This window comes from Rhinoderma darwinii, chromosome 1, assembly GCF_050947455.1.
Source record: "Rhinoderma darwinii isolate aRhiDar2 chromosome 1, aRhiDar2.hap1, whole genome shotgun sequence".
In the NCBI taxonomy this organism is placed as follows: Eukaryota; Metazoa; Chordata; class Amphibia; order Anura; family Rhinodermatidae; genus Rhinoderma; species Rhinoderma darwinii.
Window position 1 is genome coordinate 206,194,245 of NC_134687.1, and position 26,878 is coordinate 206,221,122.

General features: G+C 44.2%; 1 protein-coding gene and 1 long non-coding RNA gene across 2 annotated transcripts in view; one reads left to right on the plus strand and one right to left on the minus strand.

Annotated features, from left to right (window-relative positions):
- Window positions 1-15,055, minus strand: part of CDS1 (CDP-diacylglycerol synthase 1) — a 71,765-nt gene extending 56,710 nt beyond the window's left edge. Inside the window, exon 1 of the mRNA XM_075861109.1 lies at window positions 14,594-15,055. Within this exon, the coding sequence (XP_075717224.1) occupies window positions 14,594-14,656 (63 nt within the window). The 5' untranslated portion in view covers window positions 14,657-15,055. The remainder of the gene's footprint in view (window positions 1-14,593) is intronic.
- A 2,552-nt stretch (window positions 15,056-17,607) lies between these two features.
- On the plus strand, window positions 17,608-25,090 carry LOC142739460 (uncharacterized). The gene is made up of 2 exons (XR_012880609.1): window positions 17,608-18,141; window positions 24,465-25,090. It is a non-coding gene; the product is annotated as an uncharacterized LOC142739460 (long non-coding RNA).
- The last annotated feature ends 1,788 nt before the right edge of the window (window positions 25,091-26,878 follow it).

Below are 26,878 nucleotides of genomic sequence, written 5' to 3' on the forward strand. Positions count from 1 at the left end.
TGATTTCAATGGGAGGCGGAGACGTTTTTTCCCCGCGAGCAGAAAAAATTGCTTGCGGGAAAAAGAAGCGACATGCCCTATCTTTGGGCGTTTATGTCTCTGACCTCCCATTGACATCAATGGGAGGCAGAGAAAGCGTATTTTGCGATGGTTTTTGCCCGCGGCTCTCAATGGCCGCGGGCGAAAAACGCCGCTAAAATCGGCTAGCAGGCAGAGCAAAATCTGCCTCTAAATTCCAAACTGAATTTTGAGGCAGATTTTCAGCCTGCAAAAAACTCTGTGTGAACCCAGCCTTAGGCTATGTTCACACGGAGTATTTTGGGGGAGGAATATCTGCCTCAAAGCTCCAAACGGAATTTTGAGGCAGATATTCCTCCCCCAAAATACTCTGTGTGAATAGCAATGATCGCGCCGTTTTTCGCCCGCGGCCATTGAGCGCCGCGGGCAGAAAACACGCTTTCTCCTGCCTCCCATTGAAGTCAATGGGAGGTCGGAGGCGGAAGCGCCCGAAGATAGGGCATGTCGCTTCTTTTCCCCGCGAGGCAGTTTTACTGCTCGCGGGAAAAAGACGCCGACGCCTCCCATTGAAATCAATGGGAGGCGTTCTCGGGCCGTTTCTGCCGAGTTTTGCGACGCGGTTTCCGCGTCAAAAAACTCGGCAAAAGACCCCGTGTGAACATAGCCTAAGTCGTCTCTTTTCAAGGCTAAATAGGTTGAATTCTTCTAATCTTTCCTCATAACTTAGGTTCTCCATGCCCCTTATTAGCTTCGTTGCTCTTCTTTGTATTTTTTCCAATTCCAGGGCATCCTTTCTATGAACTGGAGCCCAGAACTGGACTGCATATTCTAGATGAGGCCCCACTAATGCTTTGTAAGTGTATGTTCACACTGAGTTTTTTGCAGGCAGAAAATTCTGCCTGGAAAAATCAGCTCCGGTTTTTTTTTAAGTGGTTTTGCACCACTACAGGCGTTTTTTGTGGCGAATTTTGAGGCTTTTTTTTTTAAGCTATGTCTTCAACAGAAAGATGGAATAACCGTGAGCGTTTTTTGCCGAAAAACCCAACAAAACAACGTGTCAAAAATCGCTGCAAAAAAATGCGTTTATTTCCGCCTCAAGATAGGGCGTGATGCTTCTTTTTCCTGCAAGCGGTTCTTTTTTGCTCGCGGGCCTTAAGTGGTATTATTATATCCCTGTTCCACGGGTCCATTACTCTTAATACACGACAATATCTTGCTGGCCTTTAAAGCAGCTGATAGACATTGAATGCTGTTATTTAGTTTATGATTTACAAGTACACCCAGATCCTTCTCAACAAGTGACTCCCCCAGTGTAGCTCCCCCTAGGACATATGATGCATGCAGGTTGTTCGTACCCAGATGCATAACTTTACATTTATCTACATTAAACCTCATTTGCCAACTGGATGCCCAAACACTTAGTGTGTCAAAATCAGCTTGTAATTTATGAACATCTTCCCTAGTCTGAACTATATTGCATAGCTTGGTGTCATCTGCAGAAATAGAAATAGTGCTATTAATCCTATCCTCTATATCATTAATAAATAAGTTGAATAATAGTGGTCCCAGCACTGAACCCTGGGGTACACCACTTATAACTGGGGACCATTCAGAGTAGGAATCATTGACCATAACTCTCTGGATACGGTCCTTGAGCCAATTCTGTAGGTAGTGCCACACAGCCCCCCCTGTAGGTAGTGCCACACAGCCCCCCTGTAGGTAGTGCCACACAGCCCCCCTGTACATGGCATCCCACCCCCCATAGATGGCACCCACTCCCCTTTCCTTTAGATAGCGCCACTGTAGGGGACCGCTCCAGGAGAAGTCCCTGACTTCACTGTCCATTTATGGACAGTGACTTCTCCTGGAGAGGAATTACCAGCCACAGCTGTGTCAGGGACAGATGTGGCCGGGGATTCCGCTTCAGGAGTAGGGGATCGCGCCAGGAGAAGTCGCTGACGAAACTGTCCATATGTGGACAGTGAAGTCAGGGACTTCTCCTGGAGCGAAATCCCCAGCCACAGCTTCGGCAACGCTGTGGCCGGGGATTAGAGATTCTGCTCCTACAGGGAGAAAAAAAATCTCCACCACTTACTTCTCACATGCACTGCGAGGAGAAAAGATAGAGCGAGCGAGCGAGCAGCAGAAAGCATGGCCATCACGTGGATCACATCCAAGTGACAGCCGTGCTTTACACGGCCCCATAGACTTCTTTGGGAGCTGTGCGGCCGGAAGAACAGCCCAAATTAGGTCATGTTCCGTTTTTTGACAGCCCGGTTTACCTGCAATTTCGCCACACTTTTTTGCGTCCTAAATTTACGCCGTTTACCGTGTGGTATAAATAACACAATAACTTTATTCAGTGGGCTGTTGCGATTGCAACGATACCAAATTTTTAATTTTTTTTATGTTTTACTTCTTTTATTTGTTTTTGTGTCTCCATATTTGAAGAGCCATAACTTTTTTATTTTTTCGCCGATGCAGTTCTATGAGGGCTTTTTTTTTGGTTGACGACTTGTAGTTTTTATCGGTACCATTCTGGAGTAGATGCAACTTTTTGATGACATTTTAGGCTGAATTCAAAGAAAACAAAAATAAAATAAAAAACCATGCAAAAATTTCTAACGACGTTCACCGTGCGGGTTAAATGATATAATACGTTTATAGTCGGGGTCATTACGGACTCGGCGATACCAAATGTGTGTAACTTTTTTAATTTATTTAGTTTTTTAATAATAAAGCAGTTTGTAAGGGGGAACAGTGGGTTTTTCAGTTGTTTTTTTTTTTACTTTTTATGAAACTTTTTTTACTAGTCCCACTAGGGGACTTCACTATGCGATTATCCGATCGCATTTATAATACACTGCAATACTTCTGTATTGCAGTATATTATGCCTCCGGCATGACCTAGCAGGCATTCACTACAGGCAGACCTGGGGGCCTTTATTAGGCCCCCGGCTGCCATCGGAGACGCAGACACTCGGTGATCTTATCGCCGGGTGTCGGTGGGGGAGAGAGGGAGCTCCCTCCCTCTCTCCAAAACCACTCAGATACGGCGCACGCTATTGAGCGCCGCATCTGAAGGGTTAAACGGGTAAGATCGATCTCGCACGTTTGAGCAGGGATGCCCCCAGCTACGTCTGGCAGCTGAGAGCAGAGAGATTTGACAGCTCCCTGCTGTTTACTTATTCCAATGCAACGCCATAAAAAGGCTATTGCACCGGAATAAAGCCCATTAGTGGCCGCCGTAAAAACACTATGGAGCGGTCACTAACAGGTGAAGACTGGTGTTTCATACGCGTGTCTTAATCTAAAAAACACTTGAGTAAGATGCACCTTATATATTAAGAGGCTAGATGTATTTGGCCCACTTACTCATACCAATATTTCAAACCACCGGTGAACTTTCCATCAGTAAAATTATCACACATATGCCACAAGTTCAATCCTAGCTGCATCGGTTTTGGTTTTTTTGGGGTCTTGGCGCTCGCAGAGTCCTTGTGCAATGTTTTTTTATATGTTTTGTTTATGTTATTTACTATTATCAAGAATAAATGATAATTTTATTTTATAGTTAACTGTTTTGTGTGTTTAGATTGGAAAGTAATTGCTAAGCCACTCGGAAATATACAAATCATAACAATTATTGCTACGTGTAAACGTACACATATAGCAAAACTCACTTGATCTCGGGGATAACTGCAATTTGGAACCGTTTCTTTAACGGCTATGTACACCTTTGGAAAAAGGTTTTTATTCTTATTTAAGTAAATTGTGTACAATGCATTCGGAAAGTCCTCAGCCCTTTAATTTTTTCCCACTTTGTTATGTTGAGGCATTGTGCGGAAATAAAAAAAATTTAATTTTTTTCCTATCATTCAGCACTCAATACCCTACAATGACAAAGTGAAAACAGAATGTTAGTAATCGTTGCTAATTTATTGAGAAGGAAAAACTAAAATATTACATTGACATAAGTATTTAGACCCTTTACTCAGTACTTCATTGAAGCACCTTTGGCAGCGGTAACAGCCTCCGGTCTTCTTGGGTATGATGCCACAAGGTTTGCACAACTGGATTTAGGGATTTTCTACCATTCTTCTCTGCAGATCCTCTCAAGCTCTGTCAAGTTGGATGGGGACCGTCGGTTGACAGTGATTTTCAGGTCTCTCCAGAGAGGTTAAATTGGCTTCAAAATCGGGGCTCTGGGTGGACCACTCAAGGACATTCACAGAGTTGTTCCTGAGCCACTCCTGTGTTGTCTTGGCTGTGTGCTTAGGGTCAATGTCTTGTTGGAAGGTGACCCTTCCGCCCAGTCTGAGGTCCAGAGCACTCTGGATCAGGTTTTCATTAAGAATATCTCTGCAGTTTTCACTCCATTCATCTTTCCCTCAACCCCAACCAGTATCCTGTCCCAGCCTCTGAAAACACCCCCATGAGCAGTGCCTGGTTTCTTCCAGATATGATGCTTAAAATCAGACCAAAAAGTTCAATCTTGGTTGAGTCAGACCACATAATCTTGTTTCTCACAGTCTGCGAGTCCTTTAGGTGCTTTTTCGCAAACTCCAGGTGGGCTTTCATGTGACTTTTACTGAGGAGAGGCTTCTTTCAGGCCACTCTGCGATAAAGCCCAGATTGGTGGAGTCCTGCAGTGATGGTTGACCTTCTGGAAGTTTCTCCCATCTGCACACAGGATCTTTGGAGATCAGGCAGAGTGACCATTGGATTCTTGGTCACTTCTCTTACCAAGGCCCTTCTCCCACGATTACTTAGTTTGGTGGGACGGCCAGCTCTAGGAAGAGGTTGCTCCAAACTTTTTCGAAATAAGAATTATGGAGGCCACTGTGCTCTTGGGAACTTTCAGTGCAGCAGACATTTTTTTGCACCCTTCTCCAGATCTGTGCCTTCACACAATCCTGTCTCTGAGTTCTACAGGCAGTTCTTTCCTCCTCATGGCTTGGTTTTTGCTCTGATATGCATGGTCAGCTGTGAGACCTTATATAGACAGGGGTGTGTCCTTCCAAATCATGTCCAATCAAATGAATTTACCACAGGTGGACTCCAATCAAGGTGTAGAAACATTTCAAAGATTATCTAAAAAAACAGGAGGTTCCCAGGGCTAAATTTTAAGTGTCAAAGGGTCTGAAAACTTATGTCCATGCGAAATTAGAATTTTTCATTTTTAATAAAATTTGCAAAAACTTATAAAATTCTGTTTTGACTTTGTCATTATGGGGTATGGAGTACAGAATGATGGGGAAAAACTTGACGTTTTTTATTTTAGCACAAGGCTTCAACATTACGGCTGGCCGATTAGGACCTAAATCAAAATCATGATTAATTAAACATATAACCTCGATTACGATTAATGAATTATTATTTAGGCCACACCCCGTATTTGCATGCCACACCCCCTATTTGCATGCTACGCCATAGAATATTTATCCCGAGCCTACTATATACAACTGTATAGAATATACCCCGACACTGCCTCACACAGTATATTGCCCCCATAGTGCTCCCCACAGTATAATGCCCCTATAGCTGAACTCTAGACAATATGAAGAAAGCCCCCTCATAACTGCCCCCACACAGTATAATGCCCCCATAGTCACCCCCAAAATATAATGCCCCCCATACAGTATAATGCCCCTCATAACTGCCCCCCACACAATATAATGCCCCTCATAATTGCCCCCCACACCGTATAATGCCCCTCATAACTGCCACCCACACAGAATAATGCCTCTCATAACTGCCCCCCCACACAGAATAATGCCACACATAACTGCCCCCCCACACAGAATAATGCCACACATAACTGCCCCCCACACAGTATAATGCCACACATAACTGCCCCCCACACAGTATAATACCTCTATAACCCCGCTCATACAGTATAAAGTCCAGTCATTGGAATCAACTGTATCTGCGTCATGAAGATGCAGGTACAGTTTAAACCGAGGGGAAAAAAAAGGTGATAAAACCAAAATGTGAAAGATGACGTCGGTTAATTGCGCTGAATTTCGGTTTCTGTTATTTTTCTATTCATTTCCCAGCCCTACTCAACATAATAGAAAACAGAGAAAGGGTCCGAAGACTTTCCGAATGCACTGTATATTAACATAATAGTCTGACACAGTTGCTGCAGGCCTGTTGGCTTCACATTAATACTGTGAATATCCTATTGTACCATGCGCCAAAGGCGTCATTGTATTTCATTATCAAAGTCTAAATGTTACACATAGGTTTTTGTAGTGTAAACTAGATCGTAAAGGTCTACACTATCCCTTAGGCTCTATTCACATCTGCATCTAGGTTTCATTTTATAATGGAAGCCATTATAATAATCTGTCGCATGACAGATGATACCAGAGGTACCCAAAGTATCCCTTTGACTTACATATAAAAGGTAGACGAACAAGCAAGAACGTTATTTAGGGTTCACACATCACGATCAAAAAGCATTTTTTTTGCTGTGACCGTGGCAAAACCTCAAACACACCAAAAGAACGCTCCGGACCGCCCTCTGTTAACCAGCGCAGAGTTGCTACAAAGACCCCCCCTCTGGCAGACTTGCCATTTAAAGGGGTACTACGTAATACTACACTTCCTCTGCAGCAGATGCCCGCAGGGTCCCCTGAGTTATAACAGCTGATCTCTAACGCAGCTTCATTCTAAGGCCCCACGCACACGATCGTAAAATCGCCCATAATTACGCTCCGCAATTACGGGCCCATTCATTTCTATGGCCGACGGACACCTTCCCATATGTCTACAGGAGGGTGTCCATGCCGTAGAAACCAGCCGAAAAAAATAGGGCATGTCCTATTTTTTTATTTTACGGACCGTTCTCCTATACTTTATAATGGGAGCATGGCACGTAAAAATGGCCGTCTGTCCGCGGCCGGCCATGCCCGTAATTACAGGTCGTAATTACGGGCACAGTCGTGTGCGTGAAACCTAAGAAGTAGTTATCCAGATGTGCTAAATATCAGAATCAAATATTTCATAAAAGGAAACACAGGACGGTATGTTATAAGTGCACATATTGCAGATCATGTAGTGTAGGAACACCAAACGCATAATCCCAGTAGGGCTATGTTCACACGCTTAGCAAAAAACGTCTGAAAATAGGAGCAGTTTTCAAGGGAAAACAGCTCCTGATGTCCAGCCGTTTCTTTAGCAACTCACGTTTTTCACTGCGTTTTTGACGGCCGTTTTTCTATAGTGTCGTTTTTTTACCTGGCCCGTCGGAACAGAATGCCGTTTTTCCCATTGAAATCAATGGGTAGATGTTTGGAGGCGTTCTGCTTCCAATTTTTCGGCCGTTCCTGTCTATTGACACAATGAAAAACAGCTTAAAAAAAAAAATGGGTGAGTGTGAGTGTCATCGGTGAGTGTCATCGCGTTGCCGATAGTCAGCAAGGAATCTAGTAGTTCCCTTGCCAATCCCCATGTCACAGATCAGTTTTTAATGGTTGTTACATGTATTGACAGCCGTTAAAAACAGATCCATCGACTTCTATAGGGGCTGTTGGGCCGTGAAAACGGCCAAAAATAGGACATGTCCTATTTTTTGATGGCCATTATTCACGGGCCGTTAAAAAAACGGCCGTGTAAATACACCCATAGAACATCATTGTTCTGGAAACGTCCGCGTGACGGCTGTTAAAAGAACGGCCGTCACACGGACGTTTTTCACTGTCGTATGAATAAGGCCTTAAAGTGGTATTTTGGTTTAACAAATAGATGTTATTCTTCGTATAATTAAAAGTTTTCCAATATACTTTCTATATTCATTTCTTCGCAGTTTTTAAGATCTCTGCTTGCAGTCATCCAGTTGGAACCTTCATTGTTTACTTTTAGTGATAAAAATCTCACCATGATCATGTGATGGACACACAGGTGCTGGGATCGTTAGAAGACACAGCTCCGATACACATACAGTAACGATCCGTGCACCTGTGTGTTCATCACATGATCATGGACAGAATTTTAAAAAATGAAAGTTCCTACTGAATAACAACAGAGATCTTAACCCCTTCACGCACCGGTATGTCCTGGTGCAGGGGGAGAAGTAAAGAGCGCGATCCATGCGCTGTGGATGTCGGCTGTGTTTTACAGACGACACGCTGGACAAACTGCCAGGAACAGCAATTGCGCTGTTCCTGGCTGTTTAACCCCTCAAACGCTGAGGTCGATCGCGACCGCAGCATCTGAGGCGTTTAAAAGAGGGGGCGGCCCCCTCTGACAGCTCATCGCCCCTCCCCCGCAGTGAGATCGGGGGGTAATGACGGTTGTCATGGCAGCCCAAGGGCCTAATGAAGACCCCCAGGACTGCCTTCACTCTGCCTCTGCTAAGCCCTGCCTGTGGCAGAGCTTAAAGAGGCTCTGTCACCACATTATAAGTGCCCTATCCCCTACCTAATCTGATAGGCGTTGTAATGTAGAGAACAACAGTGGTTTTTATTTTTAAAAACTATCAATTTTGACCAAGCTCTGAAAATTTTTAGATTTATGCTAATTAGTTTCTTAATGCCCAACTGGGCGTTTTTTAACTTTTGACCAAGTGGGCGTTGTGAAGAGAAGTGTATGACGCGGACCAATCAGCGTCATACACTTTTCTCCATTTATGTCCATCTGTATTCACAGCACAGCGTGATCTCGCGAGATCACGCTGCGCTGTCATTCACAGCGTGATCTCGCGAGTCCCACAGAAACTTTACCGAAGTGCCGGGAGTGTGAATAGACATCGTATCCTGGCTGGAGGCAATGTCTATTCACTCTCAAGACACCTCGTTAAAGTTACTGTGGGTGTATGTGACATCACAGGTGATCTCGCGAGATCACGCTGTGCTGTGAATACAGATGGACATGTATGGAGAGAAGTGTATGATGCTGATTGGTCACTGATTGGTCAGCGTAATACACTTCTTTACCACGCCTACTTGGTCAAAAGTTAAAAAACGCCCAGTTGTCTTAAGAAACTAATTAGCATAAATCTAAAATTGTTCATAACTTGCTCAAAAATGATTGTTTTTAAAAATAAAAACCACTGCTGTTCTCTACATTACAGCGCCGATCAAATTATGTAGGAGACAGGGCACCTATAATGTGGTGACAGATCCTCTTTAACAGATGCCTGTAAAAATGACACTAAACTGCAATACGTTAGTGTATCGTACCAGCGAATTGTACCATTGCTGTGTCTGTAAAAGTCTGAACTATTACAATATAGCGTTATTGATCGCGCAAGGTGAACGGCATAAATAATGTAAACCGCCCAATTCGCTGTTTTTTGGGCAACTAAGCTCCCAAAAAAATGGAATAAAAAGTGATCAAAGAGTCATATGTACAAACAAATGGCACCAATAAAAACTACAGCTTGTCCCGCAAAAAATAAGCCCTCACACCGCTCAATGCACGGAAAAATAAAAAAGTTATGGCTCTCTGTGGTGAAACAAAACTATTTTTCAGCTTCCCAGTACATTATATAGTACTTTAAATGGTGTCATTAGAAACTACAACTTCTCCCACAAAATACAAGCCCTCACACCACTCTATTGATGGGGGAATAAAAAGGAGTTACGACTCTTGGAAAGAGGGGAGTGAAAAACAAAAATGAAAAATCAAAAAGTGGCTCGGACCTTAAGGGGTTAAAAAAACACGTGAGGAATTGATACAGAAATTATAGTAGAAAACTATATAACTTTCATTTGAAAAAGAATGACATTTGCTGAAACAGGAATACTCCTTCAGGGTATGTTCACACGCACTATTTACGGACGTAATTCAGGCGTTTTACGCCTGGAATTACGGCCGAAAATACTGCTTGAAAGCGTCGGCAAACATCTGCCCATTCATTTGAATGGGTTTTACGATGTTCTGTGCAGACAGTCATTTTTTTTACGCGCCGCTGTCAAAAGACGGCGTGTAAAAAAAGATGCCCGCGTCAAAGAAGTGCATGTCACTTCTTGGGATGTAATTGGAGCAGTTTTCCATTGACTCCATAGAAAAACAGCTCCAATTACGTCCGTAATGGACACTGCGAAAAACGCCTGCACATGCCATTACGGCTGAAATTCAGGAGCTGTTTTCGCCTGAAACCAGCTCTGTAATTTCAGCCGTAACGGACGTGCACGTGTGAACATACCCTCAACCTTAGGCCTGGTTTACACGAGCGTGTGCGTTTTGCGCACGCAAAAAACGCGGCATTTTGCGTGCGCAAAAGGCACTTAACAGCTGCGTGTGTCATCAGCGTATGATGCGCGGCTGCGAGATTTTCGCGCAGTCGCCATCATTATGACACTCTGTTTGGATGTTTGTAAACAGAAAAGCACGTGGTGCTTTTCTGTTTACATTCAGAGTTTGACAGCTGTTGCGCGAATCACGCTGTTCGCACGAAAGTGCTTCCGTGTGACATGCGTGGTTTTCACGCACCCATTGACTTCAATGGGTGAGTGATGCGCGAACAGCGCACAAATATAGGACATGTCGTGAGTTTTTTTCAGCGGACTCAAGCTGAGCAAAACTCACGGACTGTCTGCATGCCCCCATAGACTTACATGGGTCCGTACGACACGCGTGAAAAGCACGCGCGTCGCACGGACGTATATCACGCTCGTGTAAACGAGGCCTTACACAGTCACTTCCCAGAGTAACATCAGAACACATGGAGAACAATAGTTCTTTAGAGGGTTATTCCCATCTTATAAAGCGATGGCATATTGCACGGATAGGCCATCACTTTATGATCGGTGGGGGTCCAACCTCTGGGATCCCTTCAGATCCTGAGAATGAAGAGGCCGCATCACTTATTTAAGTCTTGGCATATCCTAGTGATATACTATCACTTTATGCGATGGGAATAAACGAAATAAACAAAAAATGTTAAATAAATAAATAAAATAAAGCTAAAAGTTAATATTAATACAATAGATACAACTAATACAGCTTTCATTTCTTACACTGCTCTTAGGAAATTCAATTGCACTGGGATTGGTTGCTACAAGCAACAAGGCCGGTTTTACTCTTAGGCCACATTTATCAAAAAACTGTTTATGTGTCTACATCCAAAAATGATATACAGAAAGGAGATTCACAGAGTTAGGGGGGATTCAAACGAACGTGTATTGGGTCCGTGCGGGCCGCGTGGTTTTCACGCGCCACGCACAGACCAATACAAGTCTATGGGGCAGTACAGACAGTCCGTGCTTTTTGCGCAGCGTTTGTCAGCTGCGCAAAAAGCGCGACATGCTCAATATCTCCGCGTATTTCGCGAATCACGCACCCATTGAAGTCAATGGGTGCGTGAAAACCAAGCAGGTCGCACGGAAGCACTTCCGTGCGAACCGACTGAAACAGCGCACCAGCTGTCAAAAGGATGAATGTAAACAGAAAAGCACCACGTGCTTTTCTGTTTCCGAACATCCAAACGGAGTGTCTTTGAGATGAGCGAACCCGGGCAACCGAACCGAACTTCACCGGGTTCGGCCGAACTCGGCAAAAAAATTTTCGGTACGCGACGTCAGGAGATAGTCACTGTCCAGGGTGCGGAAAGAGTTAAACTGTTTCAGCACCCTGGACAGTGACTTCCGATCCCAATATACATGAACGTGTAAAAAAAAAAAAAAAAAGAAGTACTGACTTACCGATAACTCCCGGCTTCTTCCTCCAGTCTGACCTCCCGGGATGACAATTCAGTCCAAGTGACAGCTCCAGCCAATCACAGGCCAAGCACAGGCTGCAGCGGTCACATGGACTGCGGCGTCATCCAGGGAGGTGGGGCCAGATGTCAAGAGAGGCGCGTCACCAAGGACGCGTCACCAAGGCAACGGCCGGGAGGGAAGTTCTCGGTGAGTACGAACTTTTTCTTTTAACAGGTTTCTCGATATTGTGATCGGCATTCACTGTCGAGGGTGCTGAAAGAGTTAACTGCCGATCAGTTAACTCTTTCAGCACCCTGGACAGTGACTGACGTCGACTAGCCTCATCTCTATGATGGCGGCTGCGCGAAAATCACACAGCCGCGCATCATACACGGATGACACACGCAGCTGTCAAGTGGTTTTGCGCGCGCAAAACGCCGCGTTTTTTGCGCGCGCAAAAACGCAACGTTCGTCTGAATCCGCCCTTAAACATCCATCTTGGAGCCAATATCATGTCCCACGCTGAGCACCCCAAACATGACTGCAGGCATGGTAAACAATATAACCCTGACTGGTGTCATTATAGCATATGGCAAAAGCATGCCCACATATAGGATAGTGATCCACAAAATACACTCTGATAAAATCCTGCATACACCACACCTGGGCGGCAAACTACGCAGTTCTGGTAGCCAGCTTGCACAAGTTAGGATCCAGCCATGAGGCGCTCTGCCGACACTCTGGGGTTGACCTCACAACAACGGTTGCGACACTTTTCATTCGTACTGTTTCCCCCAAAGCTCATACCAGATCCAAAATGGAAGAGTTGTGTCGAGGAAAGACGTATATCTCTCCTCCCTGCTGGACCTGTTCTGTGTATTGCAAACACTTTGCAATTGGCATGCGAGAGCCCTGCCACACGCCTCACAACAATGTAGTAGTAGTGCAACAGGGCTCCCTCACCAGCCCCCAGTAGTAGTAATATCAACAGGGTCACCGAACTTCCCAAACGTACTAGCAGGGTACACCCTTTCCCTCCAGTAGTAGTAGCATCATCAAGGCCCCTCATTTCCCCTATTAGTACCAAGGCCCCTCATTTCCCACAGTAGTAGCAGCAGCAAGGCCCCTCAATTCCCACAGTAGCAGCAGCAGCAGCAAGGCCCCTCATTTCCCCTCAGTAAAAGCAGTAGCAGCAGCAGCAAGGCCCCTCATTTCCCCTCAGTAAAAGCAGTAGCAGCAGCAGCAAGGCCCCTCATTTCCCCTCAGTAAAAGCAGTAGCAGCAGCAGCAAGGCCCCTCATTTCCCCTCAGTAAAAGCAGTAGCAGCAGCAGCAAGGCCCCTCATTTCCCCTCAGTAAAGGCAGTAGCAAGGCCCTCAGTAGTAGTAGCAGCAATTCCCCCAGTAGTAGTAGTATTAGCAGCCGCTGCGTTTATTTAATTTATTTCTGTTACTTATATAGCACCAACAGCGCAGTCGACTGCGCTATTGATTCAGTCAAAACAACGGAACCCTGTCACACCGGTGACAAACGGAAACCTTTAGCAACGTTTCCGTTACCATTGAGATCAATGGTGAGGGAAACAGAAGCTTAGGTTTCCGTTTGCCTTTCCACTGAGGGGTTCACCCGATGGAAACCTCTGACGGAACCCCTAAACGGAAGGGCAACGGTGATGTGAACAGCCCCTTAGAATACTGATGATATGAACACAATAGCAGCATTCACGGTGACCTCATAAATGATGAGAATTACAATACCAATAATCTGTACAAGCTCCTTCAACAAAATGTCCTTTATTTTAACAGACCGTCCAGGAATATATACGGGTGGTTGGCAACCTTGGTGTCTTCTCCAGGACAGATGGATGGTCAGTAACAGATTCGGCAGACGGTGAAGGCACCTGGCTGCCATCTGCATGTTGTGCAGACCTAGTGAAAACCCAGTCAACATGGCTACATTTTACTAACTGGACTTGTAGATTTTGCAGCGACACATCACCGCTGAAGTCTGGTTGTCCAGAGACCAGGGAAGCATTGCCATGGGAGTGCCAGGAGAGGGCGGTATAGTGTTTACTTGTAGGTAATTCGCAGCAATTGGGTGTTGTTGCCAATTTTTACTTCAATGGGGAATCTACAAGAAATCCGACACAGGAATTGACATCAGGCACTGCAGGTCAATTTCTGCATGGAAAACTGCTGCTACTGTATTCCGCAGTGGATTTTTCCTCTGCAAATCCGGAGAGATAATATGCTTAGTGTGAACATAGCCTTACCAAGAACGGAGCAAAAGGTACCCGATCAGTTTCCTTTCTGTAACCAGAACTGACTGAATGCAATGAAAGTGAGATACCCAGTTTGCAGATCGGGCAGGCAAAGAGGAGTGCAGCCTTCCCTGGAAGTAATATCTCAAAACTACAATCATTTACAAAGCTGTGGGTCCAGAGCCCCATTTCCCATGCCCGGAGATGAACGTCACCCAAGATGTTAATAGTTCTATATTTATTATATATACACACACGCATTGATGTAAACTATGTCGGATCTGAACGTCCCTTTGCTTAGAATGTGTCAGATTTGCAGTAGCACAGATCTCTGGAGATTGCCTGAAACACGTCCGTGCCAATGACTATATTATTAAACGACATTTCCTCTAAGACAACAATCGATGAAAACTAGTATAAAGGTAAAATGGAGTATTTCCCTGTAACAACCAATCAGATTGCTTACTAAAATGATAGAGGTAATCTGATTGGTTGCTATGGGCAACATCATTGTTGTTTTTTTTATTTGCCCTAGTTTTCTTGAATAAACTTTATGTGTCTGGCCAGTGCACAATCACAGAATGAGGCCAAGGCCACTATACTACATGGAGACGGGCACACATAGGTGACACAGTCCCGAGAAGGGAGAAAGCCGTGCTCACTTACTCTGTCAATGTTGTGGTCGTGCTCGGCCTCCCCGGCGACCGTTCTCTTCCTGAGCTCGGACATGTCACCCACGGTATTAGGATGAGGTGCAGGTAACTGGATAGAAGAGATCAGGGAGATCTGCAGGCTCAGGAGGCGGCTCCCACTGCACCCGGAAGCATGGCACAGGAGACACTCAGGGCTTGCTGCCCGCCCCCTCTCGTGTTTGGTACAATCTTCCCGGGAGGTGAGCGGGAAGGAATGAGCAGCGTCGTTGTCGCTTGTTACCAGGGGACGTGAGGGCAGGAGATGTCCTGGAGGTGACTGTGAGGGGCCGCTGTCAGTGCACTTTACCCCTCCTCCCGCCTACACTGCTGACAGCAGGGCGGGGACACGCACGAGAAAACGCCGAGCACAATTCAAGTTCTAGGGAAGCAAAACAAACACCGCACAGAAAGGAGAGGGGAGTGTACCAAAGAGCCGGGGAGGGAGGGAGGGAGGGAGGGGGCAGAGGTTACCAGCAGGGCTGAAGCTGCAGAACCAGTTACCGCAGTCTAAAAGAATATGTGTAAGAAGAAGGTAGTCCGTGCTGGCAGCGCGGGCGCAGACGATTCACTGCTGTGGCTCTTTTCAGTGCCCTGCATCTCCGGCAGTCATATAGCAGCGCCGGGGAAGGCCATGGAGCTGCTGCCCATTACTGCGTTATGTAATGGGAGCGGAGGGTCCTCTCTATAGTTCTAGTAAGAAGCCCCGTCCCCTGGCTGCTCCCTGCAGTACCGTGTGTGGACGGGGTGGGGAGCTGAGAAGTCCCCACAGCGGGAACCTATTCTGTAACAGCCAAGTCATTGTGAGGGCATCAGATGTACTAGTCCTTCTCAATGAATTAGAATATCATCAAAAAGTGCATTTATTTTAGTAATTTAATTCAAAAAGTGAAACTCATATATTATAGAGATTCATTACACACAGTGATCTATTTCCAGCATTTTTTTCTTTTAATGTTGATGATTATGGTAACAGTTAATGAAAACCCAAAATTTAGTGTCTCAGAAAATTAGAATATTATGTAAGCCCAATTTCAAAAATGATTTTTATTACAGAAATGTCCTACTGAAAAGTATGTACAGTATATGCCCTCAATACTTGGTCGGGGCTCCTTCTGCATGAATTACTGCATCAATGTGGCGTGGCATGGAGGTGATCAGCCTGTGGCACTGCTGAGGTGTTATCAATGCGGCGTGGCATGGAGGTGATCAGCCTGTGGCACTGCTGAGGTGTTAGCAATGTGGCATGGAGGTGATCAGCCTGTGGCACTGCTGAGGTGTTATCAATGTGGCGTGGCATGGAGGCGATCAGCCTGTGGCACTGCTGAGGTGTTATCAATGCGGCGTGGCATGGAGGCGATCAGCCTGTGGCACTGCTGAGGTGTTATCAATGCGGCGTGGCATGGAGGTGATCAGCCTGTGGCACTGCTGAGGTGTTATCAATGCGGCGTGGCATGGAGGCGATCAGCCTGTGGCACTGCTGAGGTGTTATGGAAGCCCAGGTTGCTTTGATAACGGCCTTCAGCTCGTCTGCATTGTTGGGTCTGGTGTCTCATCTTCCTCTTGACAATATTCCATAGATTCTCTATGGGGTTTAGGTCAGGGAGTTTGCTGGTCAATCAAGCGCAGTGATACTATGGTTATTACACCAGGTATTGGCACTTCTGGCAGTGTGCACAAACCCCACAATACTCAATCTAACTGAAATAAAACATGACAACAGTTTCTTTGGATAAAAATGGCCACGGTGTTTATTAACCCCTTAGTGACCAGCCCATTTTAGGCCCTAATGACCAAGCTATTTTATTCGTTTTTCTAGTGTCGCATTCAAAGAGCTATAACGTTTTTATTTTTTCGTCTACATAGCTGTATGAGGACTTGTTTTTTGCGGGATTAGTTGTGCTTTTTAATGGCACCATTTTTGGGTACATATAATTTTTATATTAACTTTTATTAACCTTTTTGGGGGGGATTATAAAAAAAAAACTGAAATTCCGCCATTGTTCTATGCGTTTTTAAATTGACGCCGTTCACTATGCGACGTAAATAACATGTTACCTTTATTCTATGGGTCGGTACGATTACGGCGATACCACATATGTAGAGGTTTTTTTATGTTTTACGACTTTTGCACAATAAAAACACTTTTGAACTAAAATTATTTGCTTTTGCATCGTCGCTTTCCAAGAGCCGTAATTTTTTTATTTTTCCATCAATGTAGTGATTTTTTTGGGCTTGTTTTCTGCGGGACAAGACGTAGTTTTGAATGGTACTGTTTTGGGGTGCATGGGACTTATTGATTCATTTTTATTATGACTTTTGGGGGGCAATGGAAAAAAATTTCAATTTCGCCACGGTTTTTTGCGGTTTTTTTTTACGGTGTTCACTTTGCGGTTTAAATTACATATTAACTTTATTAATGGAGTCATTACGGTCGCGGCGATACCACATATGTGTACTTTTTTTTTTTTTTACACTTTTACTAAATAAAACCACTTTTTATGGAAAAAAATGGTTTTATTTCTTTTTTTACTGTACTTTTTATTAATAATCTTTATTTCACTTTGATGACTTATTTTATTAGTCCCACTAGGGGACTTTACTGTGCGATGTTCCGATCGCTGCTATAATGCTCTGGTATACTTCGTATACCAGAGCATTATTTCCTGTCAGTGTAAATCTGACAGGCAATCTGTTAGGACGTGCCTCCGGCGCGTCCTAACAGGAATATGTCCAGGGCAGACCTGGGGGCTTTTATCAAGCCCACGGCTGCCATGACACCCCATCGGAGACCCGCGATTTCATTCGCGGGCCGCCGATGGGTGACAGAGGGAGCGCACTCCCTCTGTAAACAAAGTTAAATGCCGCGGTCGCTATTGACGGCGGCATTTAACGGGGTTAAACGGCCGCGATCGAAGTAAACTGCGGGCGTTGGAGCAGGAGCTCAGCTGTCATCAGACAGCAGAGCCCCGGCTCCTGCCTGCACGGGAGACCCGTGCAGGACTTAGACTAGGCTGACGTGAAAAGGCGTCAGCCTAGCCTAAAGCCCATTAGTGACCGACGTAAAAAGGCGTATTAGTGGTCACTAAGGGGTTAAGGGTAACATAAGATAAAATAATTAGAAGAGAATAACCATAATAGAATAAATAATAAAATATAAATATTTTGGCCAATAAAAACCAGGTCCACCCAGCATTACAAACCCCTCTAACAAACAACGTGACGTGAAGGAATTCAAAACATTAGGGAGGGAGGGCGACGGTCCAATCTTCAAAACTGGCTGCTTGACAACGACGACCTGCTCCTTTTATGTCCAGTTTTCCCGCCTTTAGGATTTATCAATGACCAATCAGCTTGCCTTCACCGAAAACTGCCTGGAGATAGAATCTGCCAGTACATGCTCATGCAACTGCACAGCTGACCTAGGTCCAATCAGCTGGGACCAACTCAAAACTGCCCAGAGACAGAAACATCTGGAAACCGGCTCGTGCCACCAGCACAGCTTACCCGGGGGACACCAGGATGGTAAGTACCATTCTAATATAAAATAAAAAATGGAGGAAAGGGGGAGAGAAAAAACATACCAAGCCAAAACCACATTTTATTAACACCTTATGGGGGCCGTGCGAGCATGTGTCCCTCAGGCAATAGCCCGGGGGGGCCCTGACAGACGGTTTTGAGTTTGCGTGTGGACATATCCTAATGATTTTGGAGTGTGTATGTGAGAATTTTTGTCTATTCATCTAGAAGCGCATTTGTGAGGTCAGACACTGATGTTGGACAAGAGAGCCTGGCTCACAATCCCTGTTCTAGTTCATCCAAAAGGTGTAGGATGGGGTTGAGGCCAGGGCTCTGTGCGGACCAGTCAAGTTCTTCCACACCAAACTCTCCCAACCATGACTTTACAGACCTTGCTTTAGCGGTCGCGGTCGCAGACCCCTTTCATCCTTCAGACGTCTTCCTCCCCGAGGATGCCAGCACGTGCGGCCGTCCTGTCCTGCAGTGACCACTAGGGTGCACGCACGAGCTCATTCCTGGCATTAAAGGGCTAGTGTGCACACATATTAAGAATTGACTAATTACTCCCAGATCACCCTGGACTATATGGGTATGTTCACACGACCTATTTTCAGCCGTTTTTCAGGCCGTAAACACCTGTCATTTACAGCGAGATCTCGCAAGATTACGCTTGTACTGCTGTAAGCACCACAGAAACATTACCGAAGTGTCGGGATTGTGACTAGACATCCCGTCCTGGCTGGAAGGAATGTCTATTCACTGTCTAAACACTTCAGTAACGTTAATGTGTCAGTATAAGACAGCACATAGTGAATAACGCAGTGTCACTATGCGCTGACTAGATGAATGGGGAGAAGTGTATGATGCTGATTGGTCAGCGTCATACACTCCTCTGTACAACGCCCACTTGGTCTAAAGTAAAAACACGCCCACTTGGGCATTAAGAAAGTAATTGGCATAAAGCTAAAATCGCTCCTAACATGGTGAAAATAGATTGTTTTTCGAAATAAAAAGCACTGCTGTCACTTACATTATATCGCCGATCTCCTTATGTAGGAGATAGGGCACTTATAATGTGGTGACAGAGCCTCTTTAACCCCTTCGCGCTCAGGTCAGTACTATTACGTCGCGCTAAGTACATCGTTCGCGCTCAGGTCAGTAATAGTACTGACCTGAGTAAACACGGCGCCATTTAATCCCGGCGCGTGCTTGAGCTGTGATAACTGCTGTTTCTGACAGCAGGCTATCACAGCTTAGTGTGCAGGGACCGATCGCGGTGGTCCCCGCCGATTAACCCCTTAGAAGCCGCGTTCAATAGCGATCGCGGCTTCTTAGGGGTTAAGCTGCCATCGCCGGCCTGCTACACGATAGCGGGCCGTGATGGCTACTATGGCAACCAGAATCCTAACAATGGACTCTGGCTACGCCATCGACGGAAGCCTAGTGGGTCCCGACAAAATCAGGACCCACTATGCTTGCTGTCAGCGAACAGCTGACAGCTCTAATACACTGCACTACGTATGTAGTGCAGTGTATTAGAATAGCGATCAGAGCCTCATGTCCCCTAGTGGGACAAAGTAAAATAAGTGTGAAAAAGTAAAAAAAAGTTGTGTGAAAATAAAAGATTTAAAAGTAATAAAAGTAAAAGTCCCCCTTTTTCCCTTATCAGTTCTTTATTAGTAATAAAAATATATAAATAAACAAATAAACTATACATAATTGGTATCGCCGCGTCCGTAACGGCCTGAACTACAAAACGATGTCGTTATTTATCCCGCGCGGTGAACGCCGTAAGAGAAAATAATAATAAACCGTACCACAATCACAATTCTTTGGTCACTTCACCTCCCAAAAAATGGAATAAAAAGAGATCAAAAAGTCGAAACTACAGTTCGTTACGCAAAAAATAAGTCCTCGCACGACTTTCCTGATGGAAAAATAAAACAGTTCTGGCTCTTAGAATAAGACAACACAAAAAATAAATTATATTTTACAAAATGTATTTTATTGTGCAAACGCCATAAGACATAAAATAAAACTATAAACATCTGGTATCGCCGTAATCGTATCGCCCCGCAGAATAAAGTGAATATGTCATTTATAGCGCACGGTGAACGCTGTAAAAAAAATTGAACAAAAAACAATAGTAAAATTGCTGTTTTTTTAGTCACCACGCCACCTAAAATTAGAATAAAAACTGATCAAAAAGTCGCATGCACCCCAAGAAAACTACAATGGATTCCTCAAGGTCTCTAGTTTCCAAAAAGGGGTCACTTTTGGGGGGTTTCCACTGTTTTAGCACCACAAGACCTCTTCAAACCGGACATGGTGCCTAATAAATTAAATTAAATTAATTAAATGTCACCTCTACTTTGCTCTAAATTCCTGTGAAACACCTAAAGGGTTAATAAACTTTTTAAATGCTGTTGTGAATACTTTGAGGGGTCTAGTTTCTGAAATGGGGTGTTTGATAAGGGTGTCTAATATATAGGCCCCTCAAAGCAACTTCAGAACTGAACTGTAACCTAAAAAATAAAATAAAAATGAGGCAATACTTCGCTTCTTACATTATACTGATAATGAGCCGTGCCCACCCCGAGATGACCCCAGTTTTGACCGTTTGTATAAACGGAGACCCCTATTAGACCATTTCAGTGCCCGGTTTTCCCAGCATTCACCCCCGAGAAGTGTATTTCTATAGATGAATCCCTGGTACATTTGAAAGGGAGGCTTCAATTCCGCGAGTACCTGCCGGGTAAGAGGGCAAGGTATGGCGTGAAGATGTATAAGCTGTGCGAGAGTGCATCAGAGTATACCTACAGATTTAGGATATATAAAAGGGAAGGACACCAGTACTCAGCCCCCAGAATACCCCCCCTTACTGGGAGTTAATACAAAAATTGTGTGGGATTTGGTGCACCCACTGCTGGACCAGGGTTACCACCTCTACCTGGATAATTTTTATACCAGCGTCCCACTCTTCAACTGCCTCGCTTCCAGAAGTCATGCGGCACTGCTAGAAGAAACCTGAGAGGCCTCCCTAAGACTCTGCTTGGGCAAACACTCAGAAGGGGTGAGAGCAGGGCACAATCTAGCAGCAACATATTGTGTCAAGTACAAGACCAGGGAGATGCCACACCAGTACCCATGTACCTGTACGAGGTACCAGTACAGGGACCCCCAAACTAGACTGCATCCTGGACTACAATAGGTACATGGGAGGGGTGGACTTGTCAGATCAAGTCCTGAAGCCTTACAGTACTTCTGGAAGCGGGGCCACAGGCATCGTACCAGAGCAACACTTTTTAGGAGAAGTTCCCCAAACTGGCAAGAAGGGAAAAAGTCAAAAGAGGTGCAGAGTCTGCTATAAGAGGGGGATAAGGAAGGACACCATATATCAATGTGACGCGTGTCCCGAAAAACCAGAGCTCTGTATGAAAGAGTGTTTTAAAATTTATCATCCATCCCTTTATTTTTAATTTACCCCAGTTTTACTCGCTCTGATCCACTTCGCACAGCTTACCCCTCCTCATCTTTCCCCTCTGAGCCCTGCTGTGTGCCCAGGCAGCTGATAACAGCCACATGTAGTGTATTGCCGTACCCGGGAGAGCCAACATTACAGTTTATGAGGTGTATATCTCCGGTGGCGCATGCTGGGCACAATATATCGGACACTGAATTGGCATATATGTATAGAAAATTGCAAATTTCACTCTGCACCAACTGCTGCACATTATCTTTTACACAATACCTGTGGGGTCAAAATGCTCACTACACTTCTAGATGAATGCCTTAAGGGGTCTAGATTTTAAAACAGGGTCACTTCTTGGGGGTTTCAACTGTACTGGTACCTCAGGGGCTTCTGCGTACAAGACTTAGCACCAGAAAAGCTCCAGTAGGCCAAATGGTGGTCCTTTCCTTCTGAGCCCTACCGTGTGCCCAGGCAGCTAATAACAGCCACATGTAGGGTATTGCCGTACCCGGGAGAGCCCACATTACAGTTTATGGGGTGTATGTCTCCGGTGGCACATGATGGGCACAATATATCGGACCCTGACATGGCATATATATAGAAAATTGCAAATCTCACTCTGCACCATCTGCTGCGCATTATCTTTTACACAATACCTGTGGGGTCAAAATGCTCACTACACCTCTAGATGAATTCCTTAAGGGGTGTCGTTTTTAAAACGGGGTCACTTCTCGGGGGTTTCAACTGTACTGATACCTCAGGGGCTTCTGCACACACGACTTAGCACCAGAAAATTCCCAGTAGGCCACATGGTGGTCCTTTCCTTCTGAGCCCTCCCATGGGCCCAAACTGCAGTTTATCACCACAAATAGGGTATTGCCACACTCAGGACAAATTGGGCAACAAAATGCGGTATTTTATTCCTTGTGAAAATAAGAAATTTTGAGCCAAAACTACCTCTTATTGGAAAAAATATATTTTTTTTTAATTCACAGCCCAATTCAAATAAGTTCTGTGAAAAAACTGTGGGGTCTAAATGGTCACAACACCCATAAATAAATTCCTTGAGGGGTTTTGTTTCCAAAATGGAGTCACTTTTGGTGGGTTTCCATTGCTTTGATACCTCTGAGGCTCTGCAAATGCGACATGGCACCCGAAAACCAATCCAGCAAAATCTGGACTCCTAAGAACACATAGCGCTCCTTTCCTTCTGAGGCCTCCCATGGGCCCAAACAGCAGTTTATCACCACAAATGGGGTATTGCCGCACTCAGGACAAATTGGGCAACAAAATGGGGCATTTTGTTCCCTGTGAAAATAAGAAATTCTGATAAAAAATGACAACTTATTGGAAAAATTTTCATTCTTTTAATTTCACAGCCCAATTCAAATACGCGCTGTGAAAAAACGACGGGGTCAAAATGGTAACAATAACCATAAATTAATTCCTTGAGGGGTGCAGTTTCCAAAATGGGGTCAGTTTTGGGGGATTCCTACTGTTTTGGCACCTCAACACCTCTCCAAACCTGGCATGCTGCCTAAAATATATGCTAATAAAAAAGCACCACCAAAATGCACTAGGTGCTTCTTTGCTTCTGGGGCTTGTGTTTTAGTCCACGAGCGCACTAGAGCCACATGTGGGACATTTCTAAAAACTGAAGAATCTGGACAATACATATTTAGTTGTGTTTCTCTGGTAAAACCTTCTTTGTTACAGAAAAAAAATAGAATAAAATTGAAATTCAGAAAGAAAAATGAAATTTGCAAATTTCACCTCCACTTTGCTTTAATTCCTGTGAAATGCCTGAAGGGTTAAAAAACTTTCTAAATGCTGTTTTGAATACTTTGAGGGGTCTAGTTTTTAAAATGGGGTGCTTTATGGAGGTTTCTAATACATAGGCCCCACAAAGCCTCTTCAGAACTGAACAGGTACCTTAAAAAAAAGGCTTTTGAAATTTTCTTAAAAATATGAGAAATTGCTGTTTATGTTCTAAGCCTTGTAACGTCCAAGAAAAATAAAATAATGTTCAAAAAACTATGCCAATCTAAAGTAGACATATGGGAAATGTGAACTAGTAACTATTTTGGGTGGTATAACCGTCTGTTTTTCAAGCAGATGCATTTAAATTCTTAAAAATGCTATTTTTTCTAAATTTTCTCTAAATTTTGCAATTTTTCTCAAATAAAGACTGAATATATCGACCAAATTTTACCACGAACATGAAGCCCAAAGTGTCACGAGAAAACAATCTCGGAATCGCTTGGATAGGTTTAAGCATTCCGACGTTATTACCACATAAAGTGAAATATGTCAGATTTGAAAAATGGGCTCTGAGCCTTAAGGCCAAAACTAGACTGCGCCCATAAGGGGTTAAGATTAACTTAACTGGGAAATCGGAGGCATTAAATGTTTCTGCTCCTGATGCATTTATTGACCTTTATTAAGACTAATTCTCACTTTCAATGTGGCCAACTAATACCCTAAAATACCTAGGTAGCTATCTTACTAAAGATCCTTCTCCGTTATACTTACGCAACTACCTGCCATTACTTACATCGGTACAGAAAAAATTAACTGATCTTAAAGTCCCTTTCATATCCTGGCTGGGACACAAGAACCTGCTCCAGACTTTTAATGTCCCTAAATTTTTGTACTTGCTGCAAACCTTGCCCATTTGGTTACCTAGATCCTTTTTTTTTTTTTTTTACAATTCACAATTATTGGGTTGAAGTGATTGATAAGGTAAATGCTATTTGTTCAATTTCTGTCCCATATTCACCACAGTCAATTCTTTTGTGGTTGCCAACTGACTCTTACGTACCAGCACGTAATGACCTGTCCACATTTTTGATTGCAGCAGCGAAGCTTCTTATTCCTTTAAATTGGAAGAGTACTTTCCCTCCTACAATCGAATAAAAGGAGCTCACCGTGCAAGAAATTTATAGAATGGAAGAACTTCTTCATTGGGAACGGGGAACAAGGGCTAAATTTCTTCGTATATGGACTCCTTGGCGGGTTTATATTGACATCTCACAGTCCTTTTCTTCGCAGAAGATGTATGTCTAGGTCATCATTTGCCGGATTCTTGTGCTAACCAATGTTCTGCCTATATTTATGAATTTTTCTCCTGAATTGCGGTTTTGATCTTTTCAGTAATGCATCCATTGCCATTACTATTTAATTATATCATTTCATTTGTTACGAGGACATGAGACATTAACCTCTACCTCTCCTTCCTTCCTCCTCCCTATAGCCTTTTTCTTCTCACTTTCCTAGTTTTCCCCTCCCTTCCTTCTTTCCTCCCCCATCTATTCCTTTGCCTTCTTATTTATAAAAGCCTGATGATTTTATTTCTTTACTTCTTAATACAAGCTTAATTTGTGGCTGATTATCCTCTACAATATGTTTTATACGTGTGATTCAATATTATGCATATTATTTTATATATGTATTGGTTCCAATAAAAACAGATTGAAAACAAAATAGGTCAGTGGCTTCCTAACCAGCTATCCCTACCAGAACCTTGCCTACAGGCCAGATTTTTCTGGACCCCTGGCCCCATTTGTCATAGTGGCAGATGTGGACTTTGGACTATCCACGCATGTTATGTGCCCCTTCCCCAAGCGTGGTTTGGCTAAACGGAGGCTCACCAGGATTTGTCGGTTTTTTTGAGTCCGCCTTTGGTATTCCTGACAATAATTGGAGGGTCTTTATGTCCACAATTCAGATAGATCCGCATAATGTGAACCACATCACCAAAGCCTGTGACATCCTTCACACTCTCACCCGGATGTAGGATTCAGCAGTTGGTGGTGACGTTGAACAACACATGGCAACTGGATCACTTACAATGGATGAGACACCGCAAGGAAAACCAGGAACATCTGGACTCAGAATCTGAGAATTTGCAGATTATTTTGTGAGCCCTTAGGGAGCAGTGCTCTGGCAGTATGACTTTATCCGCTAGAGATGCCATGTGTCAAGTTTGACTTTGTGCTTACAATTAGTTTGTATTGTTTTGTTTGGTTAGTGTAAGGACTCGCAATAAAATGAGGACCCTTGACGCCGGTTGCGAGCCTTCATATGAATGTCAAAATGTTAAAGGGTAACTAAACGTTCCCCCCAAAAAATCGCTAAAACGAAGTGTCAGAAGTGCTCGTGTGAGCGCTCAGACGTTTAGTTTCTGTTCGGCTTTTTCCGGACAGCCGATGTATCAGAGTACGGGCTCATAGACTTTCTATTGCGCCCGTACTCTGATACATTGATTTCTGGAAAAAGCAGAACAGAAACGAAGCGGCTGAGTGCTCACACGAGCACTTCTGTCGCTTCGTTTTAGCGATTGGTGAGGGTCTCAATGCTCGGACCCCCACCAACCAAAACTTCTGACATGTCACTATGACATGTCAGAAGTTTGTTGAACGTTTAGTTACACTTTAACTTTTTTTTTTGTAATATGCGGTATAGCAATGCTTTCACCATATACAAGGGGTATTTCAAATATGGTAATAGTTTGACCTAAATATCCACTAATACCTAATTTTTATCCTCTAAATATATTTTTTTTATTTTTAATAAAGATTTTTAAAAAATGTTTATTTTCAACAATGACTTTTCTTTTTTCCTCCAACACAAATGGCATTCCAAAACACTGTACAATTATAAACTGAGAAAATCGGTTTAGGTTTTTGAAATCCTATAGATGTCATAGAGATAATCATGGTTATAAGTAAATGTTTGTCCCTGTGAAGTGACCCATTTAAAGGCTGAGACACCATAGGCCGGCCTTGACACAGACAGTGACAACAACTGTTTTGAGATAAACAACTTTGTCAAATTCTGGGGTATTTGGTGTGCTATTTTCACGGTTTGTGGGTATGTGGACCCACTAGGCCGCACCGCCGTAGCGGGGAGGCAGCTGGCCAAGCAACAGAGCACCCCAGTAATACAAAGTCCTGCACTAGGGTACCTAGATAGTCCAGGCAGTGGCCGCAGCTCTGGCACGGATGGGGGTGGGTGCAGCAGGTTACGACAGACGTGGCGGATGACCGCAAGTGCCGCAGGCTGCGCCAGACGTGGAGAACCACACTGGACGTGGCAGATGACACAGGACGTGGCAAACGACAGCAGGTGCAGTAGACACAACTCCAACACTAGCAGGCACAGGAACAAGTAACACAGCACGGGATACAGGTAACAGGGCACGGGTAACAACTGGAACAGGAAAACACTAAGGGACCATTTGCAAGACAGACTTGGGAAACGCTAACAAAT